Below are 27049 nucleotides of genomic sequence, written 5' to 3'. Positions count from 1 at the left end.
GCGGGAAGGAGCCGCCAATCGCGCTCTTAACACCCGCGTGCAAACGCGTTAGCGCGCACGTGTTCTTCAGCTGACGGGGGAAAGACTCGTGTGTATCACTAAACCGATTTATACAGTTGCAGGACAACCAGGCGGATTTGGGCAACCCCGCAGCGCCGCGTCCTGTCAGCCCCCGGCACCGCTGGAATTGAATTCACCCGACGGCCGCGACAAACGGCTCGCGAGCCGCCCGCACGCCGGCAGCTCCATCCGAAACCTTGGCACTAACACCGTCCGCTCGGGACCCGGCCCTCACGGGGTCGGTTCAGCGCTTCGTCCCGTTCGGCTGCCTCTGCCTCCCCCTTCTCCATCTTCCGCTCCCGCTGCTGGCTCCTGACGGGATCCCGGTTTATTCCCTCCCCCTGGCCACCTTTCCTCTCGCTGTGTTTTCTTCAGAGCAGTCACGCTTCATTTCCATCGGGTCGTCTGCATCATCTACGGTGGAAAAGGAGGAAGAATTAAAGTTTGCGAGTCCTTCCCCAAGCTGAGCGCAGCCGGCCCGCGGGGGCAGCGCAGAACCCGCCAGAGACGCCTCTGTGGCCAGAACAACGCTGGGGGCGACTCTGGTCCGCAGACTTTCCGCACCCCCAGCAGCAATCACAGCGTTTACCCCCCTGCCCCGCGGTGTTTCTAGAACTCTCCACATAAATTGGTGTCCTGGTTTTGTTAAAAACCAGTTTCTCTTTCAGTGAATTTGGCCTGTCAGCTAAAGCTTCATATTAACTGCGTTTTCCTGGAGAACCAGACACACGTTTTGGTAAAGCTAGCAATGGAATGCAAAGTTATTGATAAGCACGGATGGACATCTAGCGAGAGGGGCGACGAGAAACAAGTGACTAAGAAACTGACCAACTGTGTATAACATTCCATTCACGTGAATACTGCATATAAAAGTGGGAGATCACGAGGATCTCGTCCCTTTTCCCTTCTGCTTATGGTGACATTAGGAGAGGACCTTGCTAGTTGTCCCTGCAAACTGAGGCCAGTGACAGACTGAATCCAGCTCCGGTTGGCTGAACAGTCCAGTCCAGGACTTCGGGTGCCGGCTCTGCAGTTGCTGAGACTTTCAAGATTGGTTTTGTATATTTTGTATTATTTTCTCTATTCTTATTAGTAGCATTAGTAAAACATCTTTAATTTTTTCCAACTCTCTTCTCTCTGTCCTTCTTTCCCTCCCAATCGCCTGTCCTGAGTGGGAAGGAGGGAGAGGGAGGGGCAAAAAGGGGGAAGTGGGGGGGAGAGGGGGTTAACAATACATCTGCCAGGGTTTTATTGTCACCCCGCAATCTTAACCCTCAACAATTGGTTATATCTGGAAGATACCAATGTGCAACCGCTTGGATACATCAGTATGCACGGGACTGGAATGATTAACTCATCTGGTTGCAGCAGTTGAGGCAAGAACACTTCAGACTCCCCTCAGCCTGCGCTGTTGGTACTTAGAGGAACGGAGTCCTGGAATCCAACCCAAAAGCAGCCCCCAACGCTGGGACAGCCCCAGCGCGGCTCCTCCTACCTCTGGTGAGCTGGGCCGTCCCGCGCTGCTCCTCCCGCACCCGCCGCATCAGCTGCAGGTTGCGGTCGCTGGCTTCCTTGTGGTTCACCATGGGGAAGGGGTAATCGCGACCTGGGGCGACACGGACACAGGACCCTCTGCAGAACTCATCGAGGACGTGGCACCAGGGAAAACGCTTTTCCTAAAATGAGTGGCGTCTACAATAGACCACGCGAGCCACTCTTCAGAAGTGCCCGTTTCTGTAAGAGACCTCAAAGACACGCTAGAGCGAGAGTAAAAGCGCCAGATGTTCAGATACCATTTAAAGGCAGCCAAGCCACCCAGAGAGATACATGCGAAGGCAGCAGGTTAGAGTGATCCAACACTTCTAGGACATGAAGTCGAGGCAAAAATAAGTACCCTGACATTAGACCCCAACAAAAAGCTTTAAAGGAGAATTGACAGCAGATTGCTGGACTAATCTGTTTTCAGAAGATAAGTGCATGACTTGTGTTGGAAATGTAACACAGCAGCAAAAACCTGAGCAAGATATCCAAATTCATTACCTATGATACACCCCGCTTGCCTCTGCTCCTCTTCAGATGCCGTCCAGGGCTCGTAGATGTACTTGGTGGGAAAGTTCTTTAGGACAGGCAAGTATTTCCTACAAAACAGGAGTAATGTGGGGTTTTATAATCCTGGAGACACTCATACATTTAAGAGAAGTGTAAACCAACCTATGCCACGTGAATTCTTGATGATTGGATTGATACTATAATCCATGGGAGAGTGCTGATCCTTTTGCACAAAATAACTGGCTTTACGTTCTGAACTATAAGGCGATACCTTCCCAAAGGTGACTTCACAGGACAGAATAAATGCAACGATTTAAACGTTACTTTAGAGTGGAAAATAAAACCTAAGCATCCAAAATTAATCAGATCGCCCACGAAACCAAGAAACACGGCACAGAGTGGAGCGGGAGGAGCTGTGGGAAGTTATACTCAACTCTTTAGAAAGAGGAGTCAGTCTGTGATCAAATGCAGCGCTGGAGCCGACAGGCGATGCCCGGCTCAGTCATCACCCGTGCAACCGTGGGTGTGCCTCTTTGCTTCTCTGTGTCTCAGTTTCCGTATGCGTTAAATAAAATGGTTGCTCTGACCCGTTTCACAGGGGCGTGCGATTCAAACAGGCGGAGTTTGAGCCAGGGAAGCGCTCACAGAGCATCGCCCCACCTGATGTACTGGCCCTCGGGGTCCGTGCGCTTCCCAAAGCGGACGGGGCAGAAGATGCGTGTGTAGTGGTGGAAGAACGCGCTGGCCGACAGCCACATCCAGTTCCCCGCGTTGATGCTGTAGTCAGCGTCTAAGAGCAGCTCTTCAAACACCTGCGCTCAGGGACGGGAACAGAAAGAGAGAAACACCCCTGAAATGGCTAAGGTGTGAGAAATAAAGAGGAACAGGCTGTGATGGCGATGGTTGCTGCGGAAAGCACAGCACAGGCTGTCCTGGCTGCCCTGCTCACAGCACTCTCAGGGAAGGCTCTTTGGTGTGACAGTTTGCCGGAAAGAAGCCAGAGCAGGAGGCAGGGACAGAGCAACCCGAAAGACAAAGGTCTGGCTTTGAGGTCAGCTGCAGACTGAGCAGCTCCCCAATATCCACATCATCCAAAAATCATCAGGCCTTGGGATGGGAAGGAGCTGGCACCGCTGCAGCGAGCGCAGCACAGCTCAGACTTGAGCAAGAGACGGTGACATTTCAGCTGCCTTAACTAAACTGTCCCAACCCCCGAGTTTTGTCACTTTTACTCTTCTGGTTCTCTCCCCCGGGGGAGGGAGGACGGTGAGTGAGTGGCTGCGTGGGACTTGGTTGTCCTCTGGGGTTAAACCACGACGAACCTTCATTCCCTCTTCCCAGCTGATCCACAGGTCCCCCCGCGTGAGGAAGCAGGCGACGGCGTGCCGGGCAAGGTGATGGATCCAGCCTTCCTGCCGCAGCTGGGTCATGATGGCGTCGATCCACGGGAACCCCGTCTGTGCCTGCAGCCGAAACGAACCATCAGCCCCCACAAAGGTTCCCGACGCATCCTTCCTATGCACTGCAGGAAACAAACTCTAAACCGAACCCTGACGGTCGTGGCAATGAATCCCGTTACCGTTTTCCATTTGTGGAGCCTCTCTGCGTCCTCGTACCAATGGATCTGAAGGCAGATGGGGTTCCCGGCCATTTGGGTGAAGTTTTGTGTCGCCGATGCCACCGTGTAGAAGAATTCCCTCCACAGAAGCTGCCCTTGGAGTGACACCGGCGGCAGCGAGTGGTGCTTGGCCTGCAGAACACACGAGGTCAATGTTTCAGCTCCTGCGTACCTCTGCAGTCTCACCGATTCTGTGGCTGTCAAGCCCTTAAAATAGAGATTAATCTAACGATGCTACGGGCTTCATGGCACTTTACCGCGAAAGCCAAAGAAATCAAAGATCTGAAGCAATGCTCTAAGCCCAAAAGCAAAGCTGAGCTCTGTTAGACCTCAGTGTTACCTCAGACATCCTCCATCTACCTTCCAAAGTGGCGTCACGCTGGGATTTCTTAAACCAAGCACACGTTTATTAACATACTAACTGCTCCCCAGGTCCCACTGCTCCCTGTGCTATGACAGTCATAATTCTGAAACTTAACTGGGAAAAGCCACGTACATTTACAGGTGATACACGACATATAAAGCCACTTCATAGGACACTGTGAGAAGACATTAGCAAAGTAGCAATTTTTGATGCACCAGGTCTCTACCAAGATGATCCAAGCGGTAAATCTGAGCCTCACATGCCAGAAACCTGGGAGTGCTGCATTTTTTTAACTATGATCCCTGTTTTTCTTACCTGAGCGTAAATGTTTGACAGCCTGTGAAAAAAGGTGCGAACGGACAGACAGCCCATACTGAAATACGGGCTCAGGCCTGTGGTGCTTGGAAGCAGCGAATTTGGGATTGTTCTCGGCTTAGTAAAATTTGCCACCCAGCCCTAAAATGAAAACAGAAATCCAGGTTCAGGCAGTACAAGGTGACACGTGTCCAGCTCATGAAACGGGAGAAAAATAAACTCTTGCAATTCTGTCCAATGTCACGCCTGGAAGATGCTCCCACCGCCCACAGATGCCACCATCAAGGACAAGAGCATCTCGAGCCCCCGTGTCACCCTTCTCCCAGATCTCCGAACACACAGACTCCTCCAAGCCCAAGGTCACGGCCACGTCCCACCCGTGGGTGAAGCTCCACTCTCCCCAGAGCCCCGGGTGGTTCTGGAACACGGGAACAGCTCGCTCAGCCCAGCAGCACCGCGCTGAAGATCTTGTCCACCTCACAAAATTGGGAGCAGGAAAACATCTGCTTACAAGCAGCCAGCAGCAAGGCAAGGCCGGGCTGCCAAGAGCTGAGCCCCGGCAGGGAAGAACTCAGCCACGCTGGACCGGGGCTCCACGGCCGAGCAGCTTCTCGCGGTCCAGACACAACCACACGTAACGGGAGCGATGGGGACACCAGCCCCAGCCCACCTGCAGCCACCAGCATCACCCACGTGCAATCAGGGCTCACCTGGTCGGTCAAGTGTTGCTCCAGGCGCCGCAGCCCTTCGGTCTCCCCTCCTGTCCAGGGAGAGAGGCTCTGCGGGGGGATCTCCAAATCCGCGGGGACAGGCACCCGGTAGCGCTCGGCCAGGCCTGGCTCGGGGGACATACATCTCCTAAGGGGAAGAGGAGCCTCTTACAAAGAGGGGACCGGAGCCAGGAGAGGGAGGAAGATCCCAGCCCACCGAACATACCAAGAGCTCCTGCGTTGCGGCACAACCAGAGCACAGGGGGATGTCTTTTGCCCCCCCCCGCCCCATAAAACACAGAGGAGGTTGGAGGAGGTGTTGGTGGTCTGCAGACCTCCCAAAAACCACGAATGAACTCGGATATCGACAGAGATCTTCCTACTTACCTGGAAAACAATGAGCTCAGCTCCATTGCAGACACTTACAGAACGGGGCCAGTGCAGCTCCCAGGGCACTGACATAACACAGGCCCGCTGGGAAGCGCTCGAACCACTTCTCTCTTGTCATCGTTCATTTAAAAAGTGCAAATAAACGAGAAGAAGAACCTGCAGCTTCCCGCTGGCGGGGGGTTACTCACTGGAAGTCCTCAGCCGTGAGGTTCCGCACGGGCACCTCGGGGTCACCCAGCTGGGACAGAATGTGAAGGAACCTCTTGTACGTTAACGGGGGACTCCCACCATTCAGGTCCAAAATCCTAAGACAAACAAACAAACAAGATCATTTTTCACCAGAATACAAACCAAGGAGGAGGCCGGAGCTGCCAGTGGATGGGGAGGTGACAGCACAGGCTGGAACAGCCCCACTTTGTGCAGCCGAACGTGGAAATTACAGATTTTCACAAGTAAAATTTCCCTGGATGAACGTCCGTCCACCCCAAGAGCAGCTTCCCAGGACCTGAGACAACAAAAGTGCGACTGAGACCCCAGCGACGGCTTCAACTGGGCAGCACAGAACACGTTAGCATCCAGAAAGACAGAAATACTTGGTGTTTTCTCCCTGACGCTGCTAAATCCACAATAAACCTACCGTTTGGTGTCGTAGAGGCTGTGGCCCACCCGAGAAAGCACCTCGAACCCCAGCTCTGCTCCCAGGCGCCGTATATTGGCCTCCATCTCCTTGTAAAACGGCTCCATCTCCGCGTCCAGGGTGACTTGCGTGATATTCCACTTCTGGACGTGATCTCTGAGAACACACTCGTACTCTCCTTGAATAACCAGCAGGCGAGCGCCCAGGCGGGACAAGTTTTTGTGGAGATCCTCCAGGGACTGCAGCAGGAAATGCCAGCGCAGGGCCCCGATGTGCATGGCGGACGCGAGGAACCGCCGGTCCAGCACGTAGACGGGGTAGATGGTCTCCGAGGACTCCAGAGCCGCCAGCAGCGTCGGGTTGTCATGAAGCCGAAGTCCCTTGCGGAAGAGATGAATGGTGCGATGCGGCATCCTGGCCGTTCCAGGGAAGGGAACCCTTGGGTTCGGGAATACACAAAGTCAACTAACAATTAGAAACTGAGCTCCAAATGGCTCTCAGCTTTTTACCGCAGATCTCTTCTGCTTTTTGATAAGTTTTTGCGAGAGAGAAAAGCGGCAATAGGAACAAACCGCTCTCCTCAGCCACGTCCCACCATCCAGCAGCCGTATCACACCCTGCTCCACAGAGAACAGCTTCTTCCCCAATGAGTCCTGCAATTAAATCCCTAAATTCAATTACATCCCAGTGGTGCTCCCCAGAAGGAAAGAATCAAACAGACAGAGCTGCCAGAGCTCCATTTACTGCACAAACGTCTTTACAACCCCGCAGACGCGGCGTCGGCAAACCCTCCGTACAGCAGCAGCGAGAAGATGATCTGGGGAGCTCTGCCGTTCGCACACAATGGGCCACAGGGAGAACAGCTCTGCAGGAGCGCTCGGCTCAGCCGGGACCTGATAAAACCCCGCTCGGGCAGTGAAAAGCCCTTCTGGGTTTCAGCAGGAGAGCTCTGAAGGACGCAGTGTGGCTCCCCACTAATAAGGCTGTTAAAGCTTCAAGGTGAAACAAGGGAAAGCAAAGCACAGCCCGGCCAACGCCGATACAAGAGCGTGAGATCTCAATTCATTGGTTGGCACAGTTTTTATCCATCTTTCCCAGCCCCGGGAGGCCTCGGGGTGCTTCTAAGTGCCAGAAGGGAAGCGCTTCTGTCCCCAGAGCAGAGCTGGGTGTGATAACTGTGCAAAAGCGCTGCTTTTCGAAGCTGGGGCTGATGTGGACCAGCACAGATTCATTTTCTTTGAACGGCTCCAGCTGAGGACGGGCAGGGGTTGATCCCCAGAGCTGCTGTTTGCTCGGCTGGAGGGTGACGGACTCAGCCCCACACAGAGTCCGTTTGTCCCAAACCCAGCGCCGTGTCCCCACCGCGCTCCCTCCCACGCAGAACTGGGGAAGCTCAGCACCCCCTTCCCAGCTGGGACCATAACGGGTTCTGACCCGAGCGTCACCGCCCGGAGAAGCACCACGAGCTGAGGGATTAGCAAAGAACCACACAGTTAATCTCTAATCCGGCCCAGTTCTTCCAGCCAAACGGCTCCGCTCGCCCCCTCCCCAGCGGCTGCAATAGGTGACTCGGCGCCTCGGCCCCGCTCAACCGCAACCAGCAGCTTCACCAGCCCCATAAAGCTGATCTGACTCCCCCCGTTCCCAAAAACACTTGTTGGAATCACCGAGACAAACCCAGTGCTGCCCGGAAGTGACACGGCACATCGTGACCCCCCCAAAAAGCAAACCCTGCAAACCCATGGGTGCTGGGCAGCACCGGGTGTGGTTTTGGGCTGTGGGGGGTGTGTGGGTGCTCTGCACCCCCGGCTGAGCGGGTTTCGGGGTGTGTGGGTGCTCTGCCCCGCACCCCAGCTCGGGCACCGCCTGCCCGCCCCTCCCCGGAGAACAGGAACAACAAGGCCGCGCTCCCGCTGCTCGGGGAGAACCCAGCTGGCACTTTTGGGTAACAAACCACAGAGTGCTGGAAGAGCCCCGTCATCCCACAGCAGCACAGGACCGGGAACTGCGGTCCGAGACCCCCCAAAGCCCCTGGGGACACCACAAGCCCTGTGGCCCCTCGCAGTCTGCAGGGCCACCCCGAACCCGGGGCTTTGCAGCCCCGTCAAGCGGCTCCGGGCACCCGCGCTCCGCTTTTACCTGGGGGCGCAGCGGGCCCGGCGCTCGGCTGCTCCCTCGCCCCGCGGTGTCCTGTTACACAACGCCGGCCGAGGAGGAGGGGCCGGGCCGTCGCGGTTGTGCAAGGGCCGGTCGGCAGCGGGGGAACGGTTCTGGGGCCGGCTGTGCCCGGGTGTCCGACAGCGGCGGGGCGGCCTCGGGCCCCCCGGCCCCGCTCCCCCGGCGGCCCGTCAGCGCCTGCGGATCGCCCGCGACTCCGCAAGCCACGCCCACACCGCGGGATTTTATTAAGGGGCGGGGCTTACCCTCCCGCCTTCAGGGTTCACCCAATAGCAGCGCTCCTCCACTTCCAATTCGAACTGCCGCCGCTGAGGGGGCGGGGCTGGGAAGTACCCAATCAGCGCCGGTGTTGCGGGGCTGATCCCGAGGCGTCCTCCCTCATTGCTAGGCGACGGAGGAAGTCCCGCCCCCGCCGCGCGCTAGCTGAAGCCCGCGCCGCTGCCGCCGTGTGAGGGCAAGAGGGGGGTAATTAGAGCAAGAGGCGGGTAATTAGTCCGGGAGGAGCGGGGGGTTCAGCTGGAGAACAGGAGCTGAGGGGAGACCTTCTGATCTCTGAACTGCCTGAAAGGAGCTTGGAGCCAGGGGGGTCGGGCTCTGCTCCCCAGGAACAAGCGCCAGGAGCAGAGGAAACGGCCTCAAGTTGCGCCAGGGGAGGTTGAGGTTGGATTTAGGAACAATTTCTTCCCCAAAGGGCTGTGGGGCATTGGAACAGGCTGCCCAGGGCAGTGCTGGAGTCACCAGCCCTGGAGGGCTGGACAGACGGACATGAGGTTCTCAGGACATGGGGCAGGGACAGGGCTGGGTTATGGTTGGACTCCATGGTCCTGAGGGGCGTTTCCACCCAAGCGATTCTGTCATTTGTTTCTCCTCCAGCTGGATGCGAGAGCAGCTCCAGGAACAGGCTCCTGAGACTCCGGTTTTCACATCAGGATAACGACTTGGGACCCAGGTTATTTCTCCTTCCCCAAAAACTTCAATTTTAAGTGCTGGTTTTGAAAAGCTAATTTTGCCGGTAATCACATGTGTTCTCTCAGAGTTCCGGCGCCATGCAGAGAGCATCGCGGCTCAAGAGGGAACTCGCCCTCCTGTCCACGGAGCCGCCTCCCGGCATCACCTGCTGGCAAAACCAAAACCAGCTGGACAACCTGCGAGCACGTACGAGCCTCTCGGGGGGACTTTGGCCAGTGAGGGCTGCAGCGGAGCGTGCCGCTGGGTCCGGGTTCTCGGGGTGCTGTGTGCTTTGTCAGTTGTTGGAACTGTGGAATTTTGGGAAAATGAGGGGGTTTTTCTCGCTGTTCTTTAAGCAGAGCCTGGCCAACGGCTCAGTCTGCCTGTGGTCTCGGCTGTGCTGGGGTAGAACCGGTCTGTGATGAGATGACGGGTTTTTATTCCTGGGTCTGGGCGGTGTTAGGGCTCTGTAGCTGCGGGAGGCAGCTGCGCAGACCCCAGGGATTTTTCAATGTGATGCTTATGTTTTAATCTTGCTTTTAAAGAGATTTTAGGAGGCGCAGACACACCGTATGAGAAAGGAATATTCAATCTGGAAATAGTTGTTCCGGAGAGGTAAGTGGGCAACAACATCTAGTTAAGTAGCTGCTGTAGTGCTTCCGTCAAACATAAGAGTTAACTGATATATTTGATATACATGCTACCGCTTTGGTCTTTCCTTTTGCCTTCCAACAAAGAATGTGGTTTATCGGGTGAGACCCTTCATTTACAGCATGTCATTATTATTTCCACTGCCTGACATTCTAATTTCCCATTGGGCATCCCAAGTTGTGTGATTAACAACCTAAAGGTGTTACAATGAGATCTCTACCTTATCGTGTTGACTCAAAGCTCGGTGGAAAGGGGGTCATTTGTGAGCACAACGGTTCCTGTTGCGTTTGCTGCTTTGTGGGAAGCTGCCCTGGAAAGCGAGAGTCAGACACAGCGAAAGCGTTGGAGACGGAGCACGGCCTCCCCGGAAATCCATGGGGAGGGGGAAATGACGCCGTCGCTTGGGTCATGAAACAACAGGTGCACAAATATAGATTTTGTGGGTTTTTAACACTTATTCCTTACAGGTACCCGTTTGAGCCCCCAAAGATCCGCTTTCTGACCCCGATCTATCATCCCAACATCGACTCTGCTGGAAGGATTTGTCTGGATGTTCTCAAGTTACCCCCGAAGGTAAGAGAGCGCTGCTTGGGCTGGGTAAGCGAGCCGGAGGGGATAATGAACTCCTTAGCTGTTCCTTGTAAAAGCCTTATTGAATGTCTGTTGGCTACTGACTTATTTACACAGGAGTAAAGTGTTTGAGCAGCATCTCCTTTGTTTAGAGACTAGAACGTGAGCTTCTCATTCCATGTGAGTGTCCAGGGTTCAAGGGCTGGAGTGCGAAGGCGTTAGGTGGTCTGTGCAGATGGGGCCCGACCCGGCAGAGGCGCGCGGGGCGGAGCGGCCACAGTTTTGCGTTGATAATGAATCTGGTGTTTTCCGTGGGGAATTAAGTGCTGCAGGTCCTGAGGCAGCTCGTGGGCAGTTTGGGTGGAAATGCTGCGAGTCCCGAGGTTTCTCTGGGCAGGTTTCTTTCTACCTGATGGTTTTTCTCACCCTGTTCCCTCGAAGGGCGTGTGGAGACCCTCCCTGAACATCTCCACGCTGCTGAGCTCCATCCAGCTGCTGATGGCCGAGCCCAACCCCGACGACCCTCTCATGGCCGACATCGTACGTGAGCCCCCATTCCTCTCGTGGGCACAGGCTGGGGAGGAACTGTGTGTTCGATTTAGGCTGGGATTCCACTTCTCTCACTCTGGATTAACATGTCAGCTCAATCTGGATCAGGCCTGGGGGCCTGACGGTGTTTCCCTGAAGCAGCTGGGACGTGTGGTGCAGGGTTTATGCCAGAAGTGGAAAAGAGATGGTAAAGGTCTACGAGCCTGCGAGGGAACAACCGGGAACAATTTCTTCCCCAAAGGGCTGTGGGGCATTGGAACAGGCTGCCCAGGGCAGTGCTGGAGTCACCAGCCCTGGAGGGCTGGACAGACGGACATGAGGTTCTCAGGACATGGGGCAGGGACAGGGGTGGGGAATGTGTGGGCTCGATGATCCTGAGGGGCTTTTCCAACCCAAATGACTCTGTGATTCACCCCACATGCCTGTAGCTGTTCTGATCTGGTTCTAGGAGTCCTAAAGCCAGACCTTAGTCCCAGCTTCTCAGTGTGATGTTTGTATTCAATCCAATCTCTGTCTTGCTCGTTACATTTAGTCCTCGGAGTACAAGTACAACAAGCAGCTGTTCCTGCGGAACGCCCGGGCGTGGACCCAGAAGCACGCCAGCCCGCAGCCCGGGGTGAGACGCGCTCTGCTGCCGCGGCAGAAGGGACTTAATTATGAGGGTCGTTAAAAGGGCTTGGGGTGAAGGGACCTTTACACGACCTGGCTCACACATGCAAGAGGCACTTGTGGGCACAACCATTGTCCTGCTCTCCTGTTGTTCCCCTTTCCTAAAATTCCTAGCAGGATAATTACGGGTCATTCGTGACTCTGCAGAGCGCGGGGTGGCTGCGGTGGCTGCACAGCTGTGCTACAGGCTGCAAAGCGCAATTATTCACAGGTGTTACTTTTATTTGTGTGATCACAGGCTTGCAAGCCTTTGGAAGAGAAAATAAACCAAAAAGAAACAAGTACCAGCGGTGCATCTAACACGCAGAAAAGAAAAGGGAGCAGCGTCGGCAAGGAGGAGAAGAAATCTCGCCTGGAGTCCTGAGCGGTTTTGGTTCTTGTGGCTGTCGCCTTTGCTTTCACTGTCCTTTTCTCTTTACACAGGTATATCTAATTATTTTAACTCATATGTAGCTGGCTTTGGTTTTCTATTTCCTAGGGTTTTTTTTCTTAAAAGTTCCATTATACATATAGAATATAAAGCTTTAATGTATATTTTTTCTCTTTTGTTGTGTGGACTTTTCAGAATGTTCCAAATAAAAGCAAAATTGGAAGTACTGGTTCAGCTTCTGATCTCCTGCTTTCGCTCAGAGAAATGGCAACAGCACCAAGTGCTTCCGTTTCTATTTCACCTCCCTCCCTCAGAACAAACCAAGAGCAGAACCTCAGCAACGCTGTTTGCCGCCGTTCCCAAAGCCCTCGTTGGCTCCGCTGCGCTTCGTCCTGCTCAGTCGAAGTTGTAATAAAGGCAGAAGGCGAAGAACATGGCGAAGATCTGCAGTGACAGGGGAGCGGGTCACCCCGCGCTCGCGCGTCGCTGGGACGGGGGAGAAGGGCTGAAGGAGCCTCGTCCTGCGGCCGCTGTGTCCCCGTGGGGCCACACGCCGCTGTCCCCGTGCTGCGCAGGGGACACCCCAACCTCCCCAGTCTGCAGAGCGCCTGTTGCGTGTCCTAGGGGAGCAAAATGAGCCCCCCCTTTCCTTAAACCTGACCCATCTGCAGCAGGATGTTGACTTTGCACCCATGTTTGGGGTGTCATTGTGACAGGCAGTGGCTTGGGAGTGTCCCCCTGAGCCCACGTGTGGTCCCTTCGCCCGCAGAGCACCCTCCCAGCAAAAAGAGCCCGTGCGTGGTGGCCCCTGCCCGCGCTGTCCCCTCCGGCCCCGCTCAGCACCTCAATGCCCAGCACGGCCAAGCTGCAGGTCCCCGGGATGGAGATGTAGCTCTGCAGGGTCCTGCCGAAGCTGGAGAAGCAGCCCTGGGGGGACAGAGGTGACAGAGCGGCTCACACGCGCTCCCCATGGCCGCAGGGAGCACTGAGGGTGAGATCAGGGGGTGTGGGGAGACAGGACAAGGTGGGGACTTGGGGAGTCACTGGGCTGCTGAACCGGGGGAGGGGCAGCACCCCGGACTTCCCACGAGTCTGGGGACAGAGCAGGGACGCGGCGGGACCGTGTCCCACCTGCTCGTGGATGTAGCCGGGGCTGCGCTCCCGGCACTGCTCCCAGCCGCGCAGCTCGCCCGCCTGCAGCAGCCCGGCCCTGGCGCAGCACGCCCGCGGCCACGGCGTCCCCGGGTGCAGCTCCTGGAAGCGGGAGCCGTTCCCAAAGTCTTCAGGGCCTAAAACGCCACAACACGAGAACTGGAACACAAGGGAGACACCATCAACATGATGTCAAAACGGGGAGGACATCACTTGGGGAGGTGATAGAAGGAGGAGGAACAGCCCAGCGTGGAGCTTGGTGTCTGTCTGGGGTCCACAAGCCCCTTGCCTGCATTCTGGGTCACCCTCAGCAGGTCCCATGGGTGCCCCACACCCCCCGCAGCCACCAGGAGCTGCTCACCGTGACCATGAGGGTGTTCCAGGCGGTGGAGAAGACCTCGGCGCCCTCGTCCCCGCGGTAGCTCCTACGCAGCTCGGACAGGAATCGCTCCGGCTGGACCTGCGGGATCGGTGCCGGGGGAGCTGTGGGGGCTGCACGCCCACCCTGAGCCCCCCGTGCCAGAGCATCGCCAAAGGGACCCGTGGAACCCACCCACCCAGGTTCAGGCTTGCATCGGTGCTGGCGATGAAGAGGAGGTGAGAAAGGCCGTCCCTGCGCCATTTGCAGCCCCTGGGGGGCTCGGGGCCGTGACCCAGAGCGTGACGGAGGAGGACGGGGGTGGCCACGTCAGGGCGTGGGGACAGTACCTGTTTCCAGTGCACCAGGAAGAGAACAGCGCCAACGAGCTGCGTGAGGAAGACCAGGCTCACCAGGATGAAGAACTGGAAGGCAGCGGGATGGAGGAGTCAGAGACCAGCCCGGCCCCGCGTGCAGCTCGCTCGGGGATCCCCCTGCGGCCACCCCTGCCCCGTGTCCCTGCAGCTCCTGGGGGCAGACGCCACATCTCTGAGCACCATGGCTGCGAGGAGGAGGGTTGAAAACAAGCGCCAGGTGCCGGGGTCCAGGGATGCCAAAGAAATGGGGGTGTCTGTGCTCAGAAAGGAGTTTCCAGCCCTGGCTTTTGGGGGGAAAGCTCAGAAATGCCACATGGGACAAGGCAGTGGCTTCAGAGAGAGGTGACCCCACTTGGTGGCTTTATGAAACCCGCTGGGCTCCAAACGGGAAGATTCACAAGGCAGGGACTGGATTGGGGGGGTTGAGAGCTGATGGGGCCAGGAGGGGAAACACTGGGCTCCTCCGGGGACACCCCGCATCCCCCAGCACCCCCATTCCTGGCTCCTACATCCCCCAGCACCCCCATTCCTGGCTCCTACATCCCCCAGCACCCCCATTCCTGGCTCCTATATCCCCCAGCACCCCACATCCCCCAGCACCCCCATTCCTGGCTCCTACATCCCCCAGCACCCCCATCCCCGGCTCCCCGCGGCCCCTGATGTCCCGCATCCCCCAGCAGCCCCGTCCCCGCACTCACGGCCAGCAGCAGCGGGCGGCTCCGGCGCAGCGCCCCGCAGCAGCCCAGGAAGCCCAGCAGCGCCAGGGCGATGCCCACGGCCAGCAGCAGGTACGCGCCCGCGCTCAGCACGGCCTTGGTGGCCACGATGTCCTGGAAACCAGCCGGGTCCAGGGCCACCCAGAGCCCCACGGACACCAGGCACGTCCCCCCCGCCTGTGGGACACATCACGGTTATGGGGCGCGGGGACCGGCCCCAGACACCCCACGGGTGTACAGAGCCATTGAAAGAGGAATGTTGGACTAATCCCGGAATGCAAACTGATTGCTGTATGTAAAAAGTTAAGCTAATGGGAAAGATAACCAAAGAGCCAGGAATCCACATTTTAAATACATTATTAAGGGGAGGGGGTTGTTAGAATTAGATGAATGACACAGGTAAACTGGGGCAAGTGTAAACCCTGCAGTACCAACCAGTGGGGAACAGGGGAGCGAATTCACATCCAGGATGTGGGGGGATATAAGTGGGGGCTTTTTGCCCTTTTCCGTGTGCCCACCTTTAGGGAGAACACCCGGGCTGGCAAAATTGTTAATAAAATAGGCTTTGCTTAGAGATCCTGCCCGGGTCTGTTAGATCGGCAAGGCAGCGGTTCCCGACACGAGGACTGGGTGACGTCCCCTCCCTGGGACCGCTGTCACCCACCCGTGGGCCAGCCGGAGATGTCGCGGCCCCGGGACCGGCCCCCCCGCCCCGCCGGGCCCCGGGGACTCACCAACACCAGGACGTTGAAGACGAACATCAGGTACTTCATGCAGCTCAGGACGCCCATGGGGACACAGGGCACGGCAGCGCTTGTCCCTGCACCTCCCCCTCCCCCTCCCCAGGGCAGCAATGATTCCCTCCCGGCTGGACCCCACCTGGACCTCCCGCAGCCCCAAAGTCCCCCCAGAACCCCCCGCCGCACCCCCAAAAAGCCCGTGTCCCCCCTGCGCCCCGCGGCGCCTGCTCAGCGCGGGCAGGCTGGAGGTTCCCAGCCCGGCAGCCCCCGAGGAACCCTTCCCTGGAGGACATCAATGATTGATGGGGAACAGGAGCCGCCGTTGTGCCGGGGAGACTCCAGGTAATTAAACCTCCGTCAGCGCGGGGCATTAAACCCCGGGCGGGGAAAGACGAGCCGCCCCAACAGGCCGGGGCGACCTCAGCCATCAATTATCGCTGCGGACGTTCGCTCGCCGGGGCTGCCCTTGGGGGGTTTCAGTGCGGACCCGCAGAGCCGGGGTGGCCAGCGGCCATGGGGATGGAGGAACAGACGGACACAGGGACAGGCAGACACAAATGGGCCTCTCTGGGCCGCGCTGCCATGGCAACGGGGCTGCGGTGCCACTGTAACCACAGGCCTAATGGCGGCGCAGGCCCGGCCGTCGCCCCGCGGGGGTCTCCCCCGCTCCCCGGTGCGGAACCCCCGCGTTCCCCCGGGCCCGCCCGCCGCCATCACGGGACTCCCGGAGCTCCCGCCCCGCCCGTAGGGGGCAGCCGAGCACGCGGCCAGAGAGACTCGCTCCCGGGCTAGAGCGCCTCCCGCGGGCACGTCAGGTGCGGCGGCTCGTCCAATCGCAGAGGTCGGTAGCCGGAGAGGCGGGGGGAGAGACAGACAGACAGCGGTTTCGTCCAATCAGAAAGCGAGATCCGCGCGGCGCCCGCCGTTCCGTCCCGGGGGCGTTGTTGCCGGGCGGGGCGGGGCTTCGCGGCCGGAAGCGGCCTGTTCCTTCAGCGTCGCTTCCGGTGCCGCCGCCGCCGCCCTGCGCGGGATGTAGCGGCCGGTGAGTGCGGGCGGGAGCGGCCGCCGCGGTCCGTCCAGCCCGCGGGGAGGGCCCGGCCCGCGCTGCGCGGCCGCCGGTTCCCGGTGACTCTTGTTCTTGCTCCCTCCCCAGCGCGGCGGCACAAGGACGCGGAGGGACCTGCACCGGCCACCCGCACCCACCGCCATGGCGTCCCGCAAAGGCTCCGCCGCCGGGCCGGGCACCGCGCTGGCCGCCGCCGGGCGGGAACGGGCGCACCTGGAGCTGGCGGAGCTGGGGCCGCTCCTGGAGGAGAAGGGGGAACAAGGAGCCGCCGGCGCGGCCGCCGTGAGTGTCCCCCGCGCCGCGGCCGTGCGGGCTCACCGGGGCGGGCCCGGCAGCGCGGGGCGGGTCGGCCGGGGGGTTCGCGGAGCCCCGAGTGCGGTTGTTGCTGAGTGTCAGCACAGGGAGGCCTGAGAGACGCTCCGTCCGTCACCAGCATGGCGATGGTTTGGTTGGTCTGTGCTCTAAACTGGCCCTAAAACTTCTCCTGTTGTGGGTCTGTGACAGCTGAGATCATAGAACTGTAGAGTCACAGATGGTTTGGGGTGGAGGGACCTCCCCAGCCCCCCAGTGCCCCCCCTGCCATGAGCAGGGACATCTTCACCAGCTCAGGTTGCTCAGAGCCCCGTCCAGCCTGGCCTGGGATGTCTCAGGGATGGTTCATCTACCACCTCTCTGGCCAACCTGGGCCAGGCTCTCACCACCCTCAGGGCAACAATTCCCTCCTCATGTCTGGTCTAAAAGGCTGTTTTGTAGAGCCCCACGCTCAGTTATCGCTTTGTGTCGGTGCAGAGAGGCCGGTGAGATGTTTCGTTACCCAGACACTGATGGTGTGGCAGGTCTGTGCTCTAAACCAGCCCCAGGACTCTTGTGCTGTTGTGGGTCTGTCAGAGCCCTCGCACGGATCCGTCAGCCGAGACGCGTCGTGTCTGCGCCAGCGCTGCCGCTCAGGCCGAGGGGCTGGAAATCACCTGCACAAACCCGCTAACGGAGCAGGAGACGCAGCTGAGCCGGGACGGACGGAGCGTTCGCAGCCTGGGGGGCCGGGAGCTGCTGCTCTGTGTGGGGCCGGGGGGTCCTGGCTGGACTGAGCGGCTGTTCCAGCCTCGGTTGTAGGGTTGAAAATCCCCCCCAGTTAATCCCGCCTTTCAGTGAGGATAAATCTGGGATTAGCCCGCCCAAGACAGTTCAGACAGTGGGTTGTTGCATAAGCGCTGGTGACCGGCAGGCCCTGCCCGGCCCCTCGGGACAGGATGCGGCCGCAGGTGCTCTCCGGAGGGACAGGCCGCTCTCCGCGCGCTGTTCCCCCTCCCCAGGGCAGCAATGATTCCCTCCCGGCCTCCCCCGCCCCAGGCCGAGGACCCACCGTGCCCGGCGGCCCGCGAGGAAGAGGAGGAGGTGGTCCGTGTGCTGACTCTGCCCCTGCAGGCTCATCACGCCATGGAGAAGATGGAGGAGTTTGTGTACAAGGTACAGGAACCTGGAGTGATCCCATGACCCTGATTGTGGAGCAGTAAGGAGGTCGGATGCCCCAAACCAGGGTGGTGGGCAGGGCTGGGATGTGTCACTGTGGTTCTGTTGCCAACTGGGGCTCTCTCATTCCTGACCAAAACTGAGGGAGTTCCCCCAAAGGGAACTTCAGGTGCTGAAGGGTTAAACCTGAGGGTGCAAATTGCCCCCAGCTCCATGGGGGGACATGTGGGGAGCACTCTGTGGGACTGGGGTGGCTTCAAGGCTCCCACCGGTGCCTGATGTCGTAGAACTGAACATCCTCTCCCTGAGGAGCCTCACAGGGCATTGCAGCCCTGCCTGGGCTCGTTCCGCGTGTGACTTCAGGCTCCCAGGGTGACAAACGTGAAAGGCTTTGGGCTGGCTCGAGGCTCTGGGGGCCACCAGCCCAGCGTGGTGTGTTGCAGGTGTGGGAAGGGCGCTGGCGCGTGATTCCCTACGACGTGCTTCCCGACTGGCTGAAGGACAACGATTACCTCCTGCACGGACACCGGCCGCCCATGCCGTCCTTCCGCGCCTGCTTCAAGAGCATCTTCCGGATACACACCGAGACCGGCAACATCTGGACGCACTTGCTGGGTGACTGGGGGCGTTCGGTGGCCCTGGGGCTGCGGGTGGGCCCGGTCCCCACACACGAGGTGGCTTTTTGCTGGGTGTCGGGGTTCTCCCCATGCCCAAGGGCTCCCTTGGCGGGTTGTGTCCCCCCGCGCACACGGGCAGCTGCGTCAGGAGGCGCTGGGAGCTCCTGGAGCCCCGTGGGTGCATGGAGACCAGGCACTTGGAACTGTAGAATCACAGATGGTTTGAGTTGAAGGGACCTTCCCCGGCTGTGAGCGAGCGCCTCCCCTGCACCGCGAGCAGGGTACGGCCGGGACCTGCCTGGCAGTGCAGCCAGGGCCATGTTTCCCGCGGTTCTTTGCTAAATTGATCCACTCTCCAGCCTGACAGCCCGTTTTTGTGTATTCCCTGCAGGTTTTGTCTTGTTCCTGTGCCTGGGGATCCTGACCATGCTGCGGCCCAACATGTACTTCATGGCCCCTCTCCAGGAGAAGGTGGTGTTCGGGATGTTCTTCCTGGGAGCGGTGCTGTGCCTCAGCTTCTCCTGGCTTTTCCACACCGTCTACTGTCACTCGGAGAAGGTCTCGCGGACTTTTTCAAAGTGAGTCGGCACAAGGTTGTGTGGTCTGAGGAGGTTTCCCTTTCCGGGAAGAAATTGTTCCCAAGATCCAAGCTCAACCTCCCCTGGCGCAAAAGTCTGTCAGAGGCGTTTATTGGGCGCTGCTTGCTGAGGAGTCCTGCCAGCCTCCTGTGCACAAACCCCAGAGGTCCCGCGGGACCGTGTCTACAGAACAAACCGTGCAGCCGTGCCCTCAGCAGAAGCGTCTTTGCCTACTGGGGAGGGCACTTGCCGCAGTGGGGGTAACACAAGCAGCTGCATTGTGGTGCTGAAATGGTTCCTGGATCGATAAATCGAAAGCACTTTGCAGGGCGGGTAACAGTCAAATCCACACACGTGAGGGCTCGCGGCCGACGCATCCTGTCGTGGTTTGAGCGCGCGGCTGCTCCCGTGCCCTGTTCATCCTCCTGCCGAGCTCTGCTGGTGTCCCCAGACGCCGTGTACGCGCTCAGGCCCTTTCTCCTGTCCCAAATCACATTGATGAGACCGAGCTCAGCCCTTCTCCCCGCTCTGGACACTCAGCTTCGCTCGTGGGGCCGCGGTGACTCTGGTGACAGGCTGGGGCATCCTGACACCATTACCAAGAGGACACAAGTTGGGGGGTGGATTTGGGGGCTCCCCTGTGATTCTCTGTCGTTGTATCCTGTCTGCAGGTTGGATTATTCAGGAATTGCACTGCTGATCATGGGGAGCTTCGTCCCGTGGCTCTACTATTCATTCTACTGCTCCCCGCAGCCAAGACTCATCTACCTCTCCATCGTCTGCGTCCTGGGCATCTCCGCCATCATCGTTGCCCAGTGGGACCGGTTCGCCACCCCCAAGCACAGGCAGACACGAGCAGGTAGGAGCTCTGTCCTCGCCCCGGGAGGGTTTCGGGGAGGAATGTGGGCAGATCCTGGCGTGAGATGGCTCTTCCCACGCTCATGAGGCTTCAGTGTGAGACCCAGGGCTGGCACCTTCTGACAGTGCCATTCACAGCCAGGAGCGGGAGCTGCCACAGCCCCGGGCTGTATGGAGAACACCGGGGGAATCACAGAAAGGTTTTGTTTGGAAAAGACCTTTAAAATCATCAAGTCCAACCGTTAACCCATCCCTGGCACTAACCCATGTCCCTGAGAACCTCATCTCCGCTCTGCCCAGTGAGCACTGGGGGCCAGCACTGGTTTTGACTGGGACATGGAGCTGTGGGTAAAGGACAAACGCCGCAGGGGTCGGATAATCCAGGATGAGTGAGGAAGAGCTGCTGGTGCCTCCTGGAGCTTCTTCCCTTCACACAGGACAGGGATGTGAGGGGGCTGGGGGGCAGCAGCCCCTCTGCACTGCATTCCCCCCGCTGACCCCCCGGCTCCACCGCAGGCGTTTTCCTGGGGCTGGGGCTGAGCGGCGTGGTGCCCACCATGCACTTCACCATCGCCGAGGGCTTCGTCAAAGCCACCACGGTCGGGCAGATGGGCTGGTTCTTCCTCATGGCTGTGATGTACATCACGGGCGCGGGGCTCTACGCTGCCCGCATCCCCGAGCGCTTCTTCCCGGGCAAGTTCGACATCTGGGTGAGTGAGGGACGAGCAGGGAGATCCGGGGGGTGATGGGGGAGTTGGGTGGAGGGTGGGGAGCTCCAAGAAGGTGTGGGGGGGTCCTGGTGTGTCCCAGAGAGCTGCAGTGAGTCAGCTGGAGGAGACGGGGGGAAAATGCTGCCTGAGAGCAACGCGGGGGGAAAAGGAGCTGAGAGCAGTCGTGGGGCGGTGCAGAAGCAGCGAGGAGGAGGAAAACTTCTGGGGTCAGACTTTTCAGCAGGGGCTGTTGCGACAGGACGAGGGGTGATGGTTTTAAGCTGAGGGAGGGAGATTCAGGCTGGACATGAGGAAGGAATTGTTGCCCCTGAGGGTGGTGAGGATAAGGTGCTCCTGGTGGTTTTGTCCCATTTGGTCTGGTCTAAAGGTCTTTTTGGCTTCCCCGCAGTTTCAGTCACATCAGATCTTCCATGTGCTGGTGGTGGCCGCAGCCTTTGTCCACTTCTACGGGGTGTCGAACCTGCAGGAGTTCCGCTACGGACTGGAAGGGGGGTGCACAGACGACTCTCTCCTCTGAGAGCACCAGGTTTTAGTACAAGCTTCCTAAGTGCTTTTTAAACTCTGTCTTTGCTAAAATCAAAGGAAGACTCGAAACTCTTTGGGGTTGTTGGTTGGTTGGTTTTTTTTTTAAGGAAAAAAAAAAAAAAAGAAACAAAAATTCTGTAGCAAAATTGTTGACCAAATCCTCACCCCCTTCCCCACACACGGGTTGGGGCTGAGGGGAGGTGGGATCATGGCCTTGCCTTCCCCAGCCCATTTTAGCTGCACCAGGGCCACCCCCACTTCCCCAGACACCCCGATTTCCGAGAGCAAAGGGCGCGGGTCCCCTGGCCCCCCTGAGCACCCCCTGCCTGCTCACCGCCGGAGCCAGCACAGCCACGCACGACCAGGCCCAGGGCAAGAGATTTTTGGCGAATCCCTCACAGCGGAGCCACCCCCGGTGCTGCTGCCCAGGGCACAGGTTCCTGTAATTTAATTGTCTTTTTGTTTGTTTGTTCGTTTGTTTTCCTTGACAAAATAATGTAAACATAAATGAGAGAATATTTAATATTTAATACTAAGCTTTAAGAAGACTCGCTGCCACCGCAGTGTACTCGGCTCCTGCGCTGTCTGTGGTAGTGGCGGAAGGACAGTGTGTTCGGGGAATGTAGAGCTGCTGTAGCTGATCGAAATAAAAGGTCAATAGTTCAGTGTCGTGCTGGGGGTGTCTGCCTCGTTTTTTGGGGAGGGGCTGCTCTGAGCGTCCCCAGGAGCGTGTCCCCTCCCAGGTGTGCAGCAGGATCCCCCTGCTGTGGCAGCAAGTCGGGATGGCCCTGACAGTCGGAATAAAATGCAGGAAACTCTGGGACGTTGCGATAACAGGAGGAAACCCCTTGGTGGGCAATGAGCTGTGGGGCAGCAGGACCCACCAGGACCCACACAGCAAAGGGCTCAACCGACCCCAAAAGCTGCTGGGGGGTGAAGGATGACACCTGAAATCTGAGGCTTCTCCTCAGGTGGAGACATGAGAGTGACCGTCCAGCACGGATGGTCATGGGGGATTAGCAGGGAAGAGCTGAGCTGAGCAAAGCCCAGCTCAGGCTTCCGACACCGGTACCTGACAGAGGGTGAGGGAGAAGCGCCTGCAGGGCCCCTGGTGCCACAGCCCACGACGAGTGGCTGTGTCCCTGTTCCCCGTGTCCCTGCTGCTGTGGGGAGGGGCTGTGGGGCCGTGCCTGAGCTGTCTGGACATGCTCTGGTTTTGGGGACAGCGAATGCGTCGCCTGGATGGGGGTGGCCAAGAAAATAAAGAACAGCAGTGAAATACCTATTGCTGGAAGCAATTTTCACTGGCTTGCACATTCTCCCAATAATAATCACTTTAGGAATGTAGAACTGTGTGTAGATTAATTATTTTCCTTAAGCTGAAATATGTCTAGCAGCCCAAATCCGATGGGAAACAGGCCAAACTCCAGCTGTGTTCACCATGGCTGGTCAACCACATCCCAGAGAGGACTCCGAAGACTTTCCCTTCAGTCCACGTCCAAAGGACAACAAGACTCCGTTTGGTCCTTGTCTTAAACCTCCTTGTATTCGCTCAGACATGTGTAACATTACAGCAAGGGAATCTATCATGAATAAATAGACTTGTCATCTTCTAAAAGTTCTCCTGTGCGGCTTTACACTGAAAAGCGCTGGAGGTCCCGTGGGTGCGGCCAGTGAGAGAGGTGACCCCGGTACAGACACACACACCTGGGTCCTCCAGCGCGTTGGATCACAGCTGGGGTTGGATCACAGCTCGGGTGCAGCGCGAGCGGGAGCACCGTCACTGGTACTGTCTGTAGTCGCTGAACGGGGAGGGCGGCAGCTGGGAGGGGTCGTCTGACAACTGGGGGCCTGCGAACAAGGCGAGAGGAAAAATGGCAAATCATAAATACCAAGGGACAAGAGGTTTTTCCTGCTAACAACATGAAACACGCTCACCGCAGTTTTAATATAAATCCCCTCAAAAATTAATGAAGCCAATAACGAGACTTTGATTCTTTTTCATTTGAAGTTCAGAGCTTTATGGACTCAAAGAGCCTCAGTCCCATACGGACCATATTTTTACCTCCCTTATTAATGGGGAAATCAGAGAATCGTTTGGGTTGGAAAAGCCCCTCAAGATCACAGAGTTCATCCTTTCCCCCACCCCAGCACTGCCCCATGTCCTGAGAACCTCATGTCCGTCTGTCCAGCCCTCCAGGGATGGTGACTCCAGCACTGCCCTGGGCAGCCTGTTCCAATGCCCCACAGCCCTTTGGGGAAGAAATTGTTCCCACATCCAACCTCAACCTCCCCTGGCGCAACTTGAGGCCGTTTCCTCTGCTCCTGGCGCTTGTTCCTGGCGAGCAGAGCCCGACCCCCCTGGCTCCAAGCTCCTTTCAGCTCCAACATCCTTCCCAGCTCCATTCCCTCCTCTGAACTCGCTCTAGCGCCTCAAGGGCTTTCAGAGCAGCGAGAATCAATCGGAGCAGCGAGAGGGAAACATTTTCAGCCACTTAAAGGAGCTGGAAACCTGCACCTCATGGCCCTTCAGGTGAGCTGGGCCGCTCTGCCAGGGTCGCCCATGGTAACTTGCCTGACAACAAAGCAAATCACTGAAACGGAACAAATCATCACGGAGTCAGCTTCCCGACCCCTCTACTGACGTTCTGCTGGAGGGAAGCAATACGTTACTGTACACCAGTCTTCGAGATACTGAATTGTAACGGACAAATTATACCCTTTCTCTAAAGCAGATTAATTTTAGACTATCTCTGTATTAAGAACAGAAATTGTTGTAACTTAGATGGAACAAAGAACGTCAGTGAACAGACCTGACAGAGGAAGCCTCTCAGGAATTAGTGGCTAATCCTTTCAACACTAGTGGTTTTGCCTGTATTCCTCCCAAATAAAGTGGGCCGATAGAGGTATTAAGTATTTTTCACGGGCAAGTATCTGCACAAATGGCTACTGACTTGGCTAAGTGACCATCCTGTGAAAACCCTTCTATAAAACCCGGTGACACCGGATTCTGACGGTTCCTTACCGTTCGTGAACTGTGTGGAGGCAAATCTCGTTAACAAAATACCAGCTCCTTCAATTAAAGCCAGGAGGATTCCTCCCATGGCAGCAGATCCCACCATGGCAACGGGGCCGTCTAAGGATAAAAAGCACAAACCGACACTTTTTTCACCTTTGGTGCATTACTTTACATATTATCTCTCTTTCTTTAGTTATAATGTCTCCTATAAGCAGTCATTTTGCACCATTTAAGCCTCATTAGTATCACCAATAAAAGGATAATTACCGGCCAACTCTCCCCCTCTTCCTCAAGGAAACAAAGGCGCTAACATTTGAGAACACAATTATTTCTTAAGCACAGGGCAAAAGTTTCAGATTATCTTCCAGTTTCTCTTAGAGACTAAATTCCGCTTTGTGTATCACAGCCTGCTGCTCCACTAGAGCCATGAGAACCCTGCGCTCCGAACCCACAAGTTTTTCAACGAATATTCAGTGCTCAGTTTCTTACTTCTTGAAGCCAATATGGCCCCAGTCAGGGCCCCGCTCGTGATTGAATTCCACGGGTCTTCCTTCCCCCTCATTCTGACCATGCTGCAGTCGATCATGGAGAAGAGACCTCCCCAGACAGCAAAGCTACCTGTGGAAACACAAAATAACCCGAACACTCCTCCCTCCGCGGTGCGTTAGTTCCATTTGCCGTGAGAACGGCAGCGCAGCGCAGTGCGGTACCACAGCGCCACGGCTCCGAGCTCACAGCGTCGTTCTATCTCCAACTGCAGACTTGTCATTTTTAGACCTTTACGCACAAAATTCAGTTCACAAACATGGCTGGAATTCACCCTGCTGAGCCCAGGGGAACGTCTGAACCCCCACCCACACCCACCCGTCCTCTTGGGTGTTTCTCCAAGTCTGATTATTTCTTTTACTGAGTCCATTTGGTTTATTTTAAAGCCCAGCGCACAATGCACAGGCTCCCAGGCTCTGCACAGAGCTGCTTAAAATACAACAACATTATCAACCCTGCTTATAATTCCATGAACACAAGCGTGTTTCCTCCACATTTAACTAATTCTGGGCGCATCAGAACCATATTTATTCATGGCTTGGACTAACTGAAGCACAGCCGGCCCACAGCTCAGGTGTCGCTGCACTCACACCACGTTGTATTCCCAAACCGGGTTATCTACCAGCAACACCACAAAATTAATTACCTCCCAGTTGTGGAGCTCTGGTTTTAATCGCTGTCAAGCTTCCCCGCAGCCGGTGGTTTACACCCTACAATGAAAACGGTAGTTAAAGGAGTAAATTCTTACAGCCCGTCTGACTGTAGGGAGCAACAATTCGCCACAGGCCCCGCACACTCTCAAATGATTTCACTTACCACTGGGGAATTTCTGAACCCCTTGATGGCCTGGAAAATGCCACCTCCTATCGCTCCCATGGTGAAAGCACCTCCGCAGTCATCGACGATCCTCCAGGGGCTGTGAAGAAAAATGAAGATGAAAATATGAAATCTCAATCACGTTAAATCGTGCAGGTAACTGGAATGGACCCAGCACGGAGTGAAATCCCTGCCAGCTGCATCACCTCACATCCAGCGTGCTGAGCAGACTGCAAACTCGAGGTTTGCAGAGACTCCGCCAACTCGCCTCCTAAATACACAGAGGAATTGCCCAAACGCCTCACGCAGGGCAGAAAGACCCTTTTCCATCACCACAAACGTCTGTGGAATTCCAGCTCTGCCCCATTTCTGGAGCACTAATAGGTTTAAATTTAAATTCTCACTCTTGTCTCGACCTGCAGGAAACCGAGGTGGCAAATTCAAGGAGACGCAGCTCACAGCTGCCACAAAGCATCGTGTTCCTGGATTACTCACGCTTTTCATTAGTCCCGGTTATTTAAATGAGACTTCAAAGTCACCATTTGCCAAACTGAAAAGGCTTTTCCTGGCGCATCCCGGATCTTTGAAGTTCCCTCAAAGCACAGATCTGCTCGTGATTCCTCCCAAACACGGAGCAACAACCACAGCGAGCAAAAGCTTCACAGCGGGAGCGTTTTCCCCACAGCAAACGCTTTCAACACCAGCGACATGAGCTGTAATTTGGGGTTAAAACCTCTGCCAAGCACTACATCCTTGTTGTAACACTAAACCAAACACTAAACTAGGCTGGCACTAACCTGCTATTAACCTCTGGTGCCACTGCTGGTAATTTTGAAGTGTAAAATAACAAAGCTATTCTGTTTCTTTCATCTTACGTCAAAGTCTCTCCGCAGAGACCAAACTGCAGCTCCTGCACCACTAATAATCAGCAAATCCAGCAAAGCGAAGCGCTGCCCGGCCCGGGACCTCGTTCCCCCGGGAACGCAGCCCGCAGAGGTCCCGGGCCCGGCACAGGCCGCAGCCGGTACCGCCCCCTCAGGGAGGCTCCGCCGGGCCCGGTACCGGCGTTGTCCGCCCAGGCCCCAGCCGGGCCTCAGCGCTCCCCTCAGCGCGGCCTCCCGCCGAAGGGCCCCGCCAAGGTCACGCACACCGCCCGCCCCCCGCTCTTCCTCCTCCCCCAGCCGGGAGCGGCCCCGAGGATCGCCGGTCAGGTCCCGCCCGGCCCGGCCCGCCCGGCCCGCTCCCCGCCGGTCCCGCCCGGAGCCGCCGCCGGGGCCGCTCACCAGGGCTCCCGCGCGTACTCCTCCATCTTGCCAGGCCCCCTCCGCCCGCCCCCCGCGCCGCGCGATTGGCTGACCGCCTCCCCGCGCCGGCCAATGGGAGCGGAGAGATGCGGAGGGGA

General features: G+C 57.3%; 5 protein-coding genes across 11 annotated transcripts; 2 read left to right on the top strand and 3 right to left on the bottom strand.

The window, feature by feature from the left end:
* Window positions 1-93: 93 nt before the first annotated feature.
* LOC102092784 (cryptochrome-1) lies at window positions 94-8515 on the bottom strand. Of its 3 annotated transcripts, none has more exons than XR_010467648.1 (11): window positions 8283-8515; window positions 6144-6581; window positions 5695-5811; window positions 5117-5264; window positions 4407-4547; window positions 3689-3859; window positions 3432-3572; window positions 2770-2921; window positions 2101-2198; window positions 1556-1752; window positions 94-474 (listed from the first exon to the last, which is right to left on the bottom strand). XR_010467648.1 is itself a non-coding variant. In XM_065038926.1 (11 exons), the coding sequence occupies exons 2-11, from the start codon at window positions 6554-6556 to the stop codon at window positions 389-391; spliced, it is 1578 nt and encodes a 525-aa protein (XP_064894998.1). In that variant the 5' UTR covers window positions 6557-6581; window positions 8283-8513; the 3' UTR covers window positions 94-388. The 3 variants fall into 3 exon arrangements, 2 of the variants coding, with proteins under 2 accessions (XP_064894998.1, XP_064894999.1); XM_065038926.1 differs by having other exon boundaries at window positions 1556-1666; window positions 8283-8513; XM_065038927.1 differs by lacking the exon at window positions 94-474 and having other exon boundaries at window positions 1619-1736; window positions 8283-8514.
* An 11-nt stretch (window positions 8516-8526) lies between these two features.
* Window positions 8527-12304, top strand: UBE2T (ubiquitin conjugating enzyme E2 T). Of its 5 annotated transcripts, none has more exons than XM_065038936.1 (8): window positions 8527-8767; window positions 9195-9270; window positions 9356-9476; window positions 9815-9884; window positions 10388-10493; window positions 10932-11030; window positions 11572-11655; window positions 11947-12304. In XM_065038936.1, exons 3-8 carry the CDS (start codon window positions 9368-9370, stop codon window positions 12070-12072), a joined length of 594 nt encoding a protein of 197 aa, XP_064895008.1. In that variant the 5' UTR covers window positions 8527-8767; window positions 9195-9270; window positions 9356-9367; the 3' UTR covers window positions 12073-12304. The 5 variants fall into 5 exon arrangements, with proteins under 5 accessions (XP_064895008.1, XP_021153995.2, XP_064895006.1 ...); XM_021298320.2 differs by having other exon boundaries at window positions 8527-8786; XM_065038934.1 differs by having other exon boundaries at window positions 8759-8981.
* LOC102094131 (tetraspanin-18) lies at window positions 11910-15566 on the bottom strand. Its single transcript, XM_065038931.1, has 7 exons — window positions 15416-15566; window positions 14664-14858; window positions 13939-14013; window positions 13592-13690; window positions 13210-13389; window positions 12922-13005; window positions 11910-12522 (listed from the first exon to the last, which is right to left on the bottom strand). The coding sequence occupies exons 1-7, from the start codon at window positions 15470-15472 to the stop codon at window positions 12475-12477; spliced, it is 738 nt and encodes a 245-aa protein (XP_064895003.1). The 5' UTR covers window positions 15473-15566; the 3' UTR covers window positions 11910-12474.
* Window positions 15567-16322: 756 nt separating this feature from the next.
* ADIPOR1 (adiponectin receptor 1) lies at window positions 16323-21936 on the top strand. The gene is made up of 8 exons (XM_065038929.1): window positions 16323-16463; window positions 16575-16769; window positions 17838-17954; window positions 18401-18572; window positions 18966-19152; window positions 19824-20011; window positions 20527-20720; window positions 21130-21936. Exons 2-8 carry the CDS (start codon window positions 16629-16631, stop codon window positions 21256-21258), a joined length of 1128 nt encoding a protein of 375 aa, XP_064895001.1. The 5' UTR covers window positions 16323-16463; window positions 16575-16628; the 3' UTR covers window positions 21259-21936.
* Window positions 21346-27038, bottom strand: TIMM17A (translocase of inner mitochondrial membrane 17A). Its single transcript, XM_065038939.1, has 6 exons — window positions 26931-27038; window positions 25648-25747; window positions 25478-25541; window positions 24775-24903; window positions 24292-24402; window positions 21346-23117 (listed from the first exon to the last, which is right to left on the bottom strand). Exons 1-6 carry the CDS (start codon window positions 26954-26956, stop codon window positions 23047-23049), a joined length of 501 nt encoding a protein of 166 aa, XP_064895011.1. The 5' UTR covers window positions 26957-27038; the 3' UTR covers window positions 21346-23046.
* Between the last annotated feature and the right edge of the window lie 11 nt (window positions 27039-27049).

This window comes from Columba livia, chromosome 22 (assembly GCF_036013475.1).
Source record: "Columba livia isolate bColLiv1 breed racing homer chromosome 22, bColLiv1.pat.W.v2, whole genome shotgun sequence".
Classification (NCBI taxonomy): domain Eukaryota; kingdom Metazoa; phylum Chordata; class Aves; order Columbiformes; family Columbidae; genus Columba; species Columba livia.
Note: the sequence above shows the minus strand (reverse complement) of the source record. Positions and strands in the feature narration are given on the sequence as shown.

Bases quoted from the DNA above. Each gene is read 5' to 3' on its own strand.
- UBE2T (XM_065038936.1), top strand. From the start codon at position 9,368: ATGCAGAGAGCATCGCGGCTCAAGAGGGAACTCGCCCTCCTGTCCACG. The intron at 9,885-10,387 runs GTAAGTGGGCAA...TATTCCTTACAG, and splicing joins GAAATAGTTGTTCCGGAGAG to GTACCCGTTTGAGCCCCCAA. The intron at 11,656-11,946 runs GTGAGACGCGCT...GTGTGATCACAG, and splicing joins ACGCCAGCCCGCAGCCCGGG to GCTTGCAAGCCTTTGGAAGA.
- ADIPOR1 (XM_065038929.1), top strand. From the start codon at position 16,629: ATGGCGTCCCGCAAAGGCTCCGCCGCCGGGCCGGGCACCGCGCTGGCC. The intron at 17,955-18,400 runs GTACAGGAACCT...GGTGTGTTGCAG, and splicing joins TGGAGGAGTTTGTGTACAAG to GTGTGGGAAGGGCGCTGGCG. The intron at 20,012-20,526 runs GTAGGAGCTCTG...GCTCCACCGCAG, and splicing joins GCACAGGCAGACACGAGCAG to GCGTTTTCCTGGGGCTGGGG.
- TIMM17A (XM_065038939.1), bottom strand. From the start codon at position 26,956: ATGGAGGAGTACGCGCGGGAGCCCTG. The intron at 25,748-26,930 runs GTGAGCGGCCCC...TTTTCTTCACAG, and splicing joins GAGTACGCGCGGGAGCCCTG to CCCCTGGAGGATCGTCGATG. The intron at 23,118-24,291 runs GTAAGGAACCGT...CCTTGTTCGCAG, and splicing joins CTCCACACAGTTCACGAACG to GCCCCCAGTTGTCAGACGAC.
- LOC102092784 (XM_065038926.1), bottom strand. From the start codon at position 6,556: ATGCCGCATCGCACCATTCATCTCTTCCGCAAGGGACTTCGGCTTCAT. The intron at 5,812-6,143 runs GTAGGTTTATTG...TGTTTGTCTTAG, and splicing joins AGCCTCTACGACACCAAACG to GATTTTGGACCTGAATGGTG. The intron at 1,667-2,100 runs GTAATGAATTTG...GTGTCGCCCCAG, and splicing joins GCAAGCGGGGTGTATCATAG to GTCGCGATTACCCCTTCCCC.
- LOC102094131 (XM_065038931.1), bottom strand. From the start codon at position 15,472: ATGGGCGTCCTGAGCTGCATGAAGTACCTGATGTTCGTCTTCAACGTC. The intron at 13,390-13,591 runs GTGAGCAGCTCC...CTTGTGTTCCAG, and splicing joins GGAACACCCTCATGGTCACG to TTCTCGTGTTGTGGCGTTTT. The intron at 13,006-13,209 runs GTGGGACACGGT...CTGTCCCCCCAG, and splicing joins CCGGCTACATCCACGAGCAG to GGCTGCTTCTCCAGCTTCGG.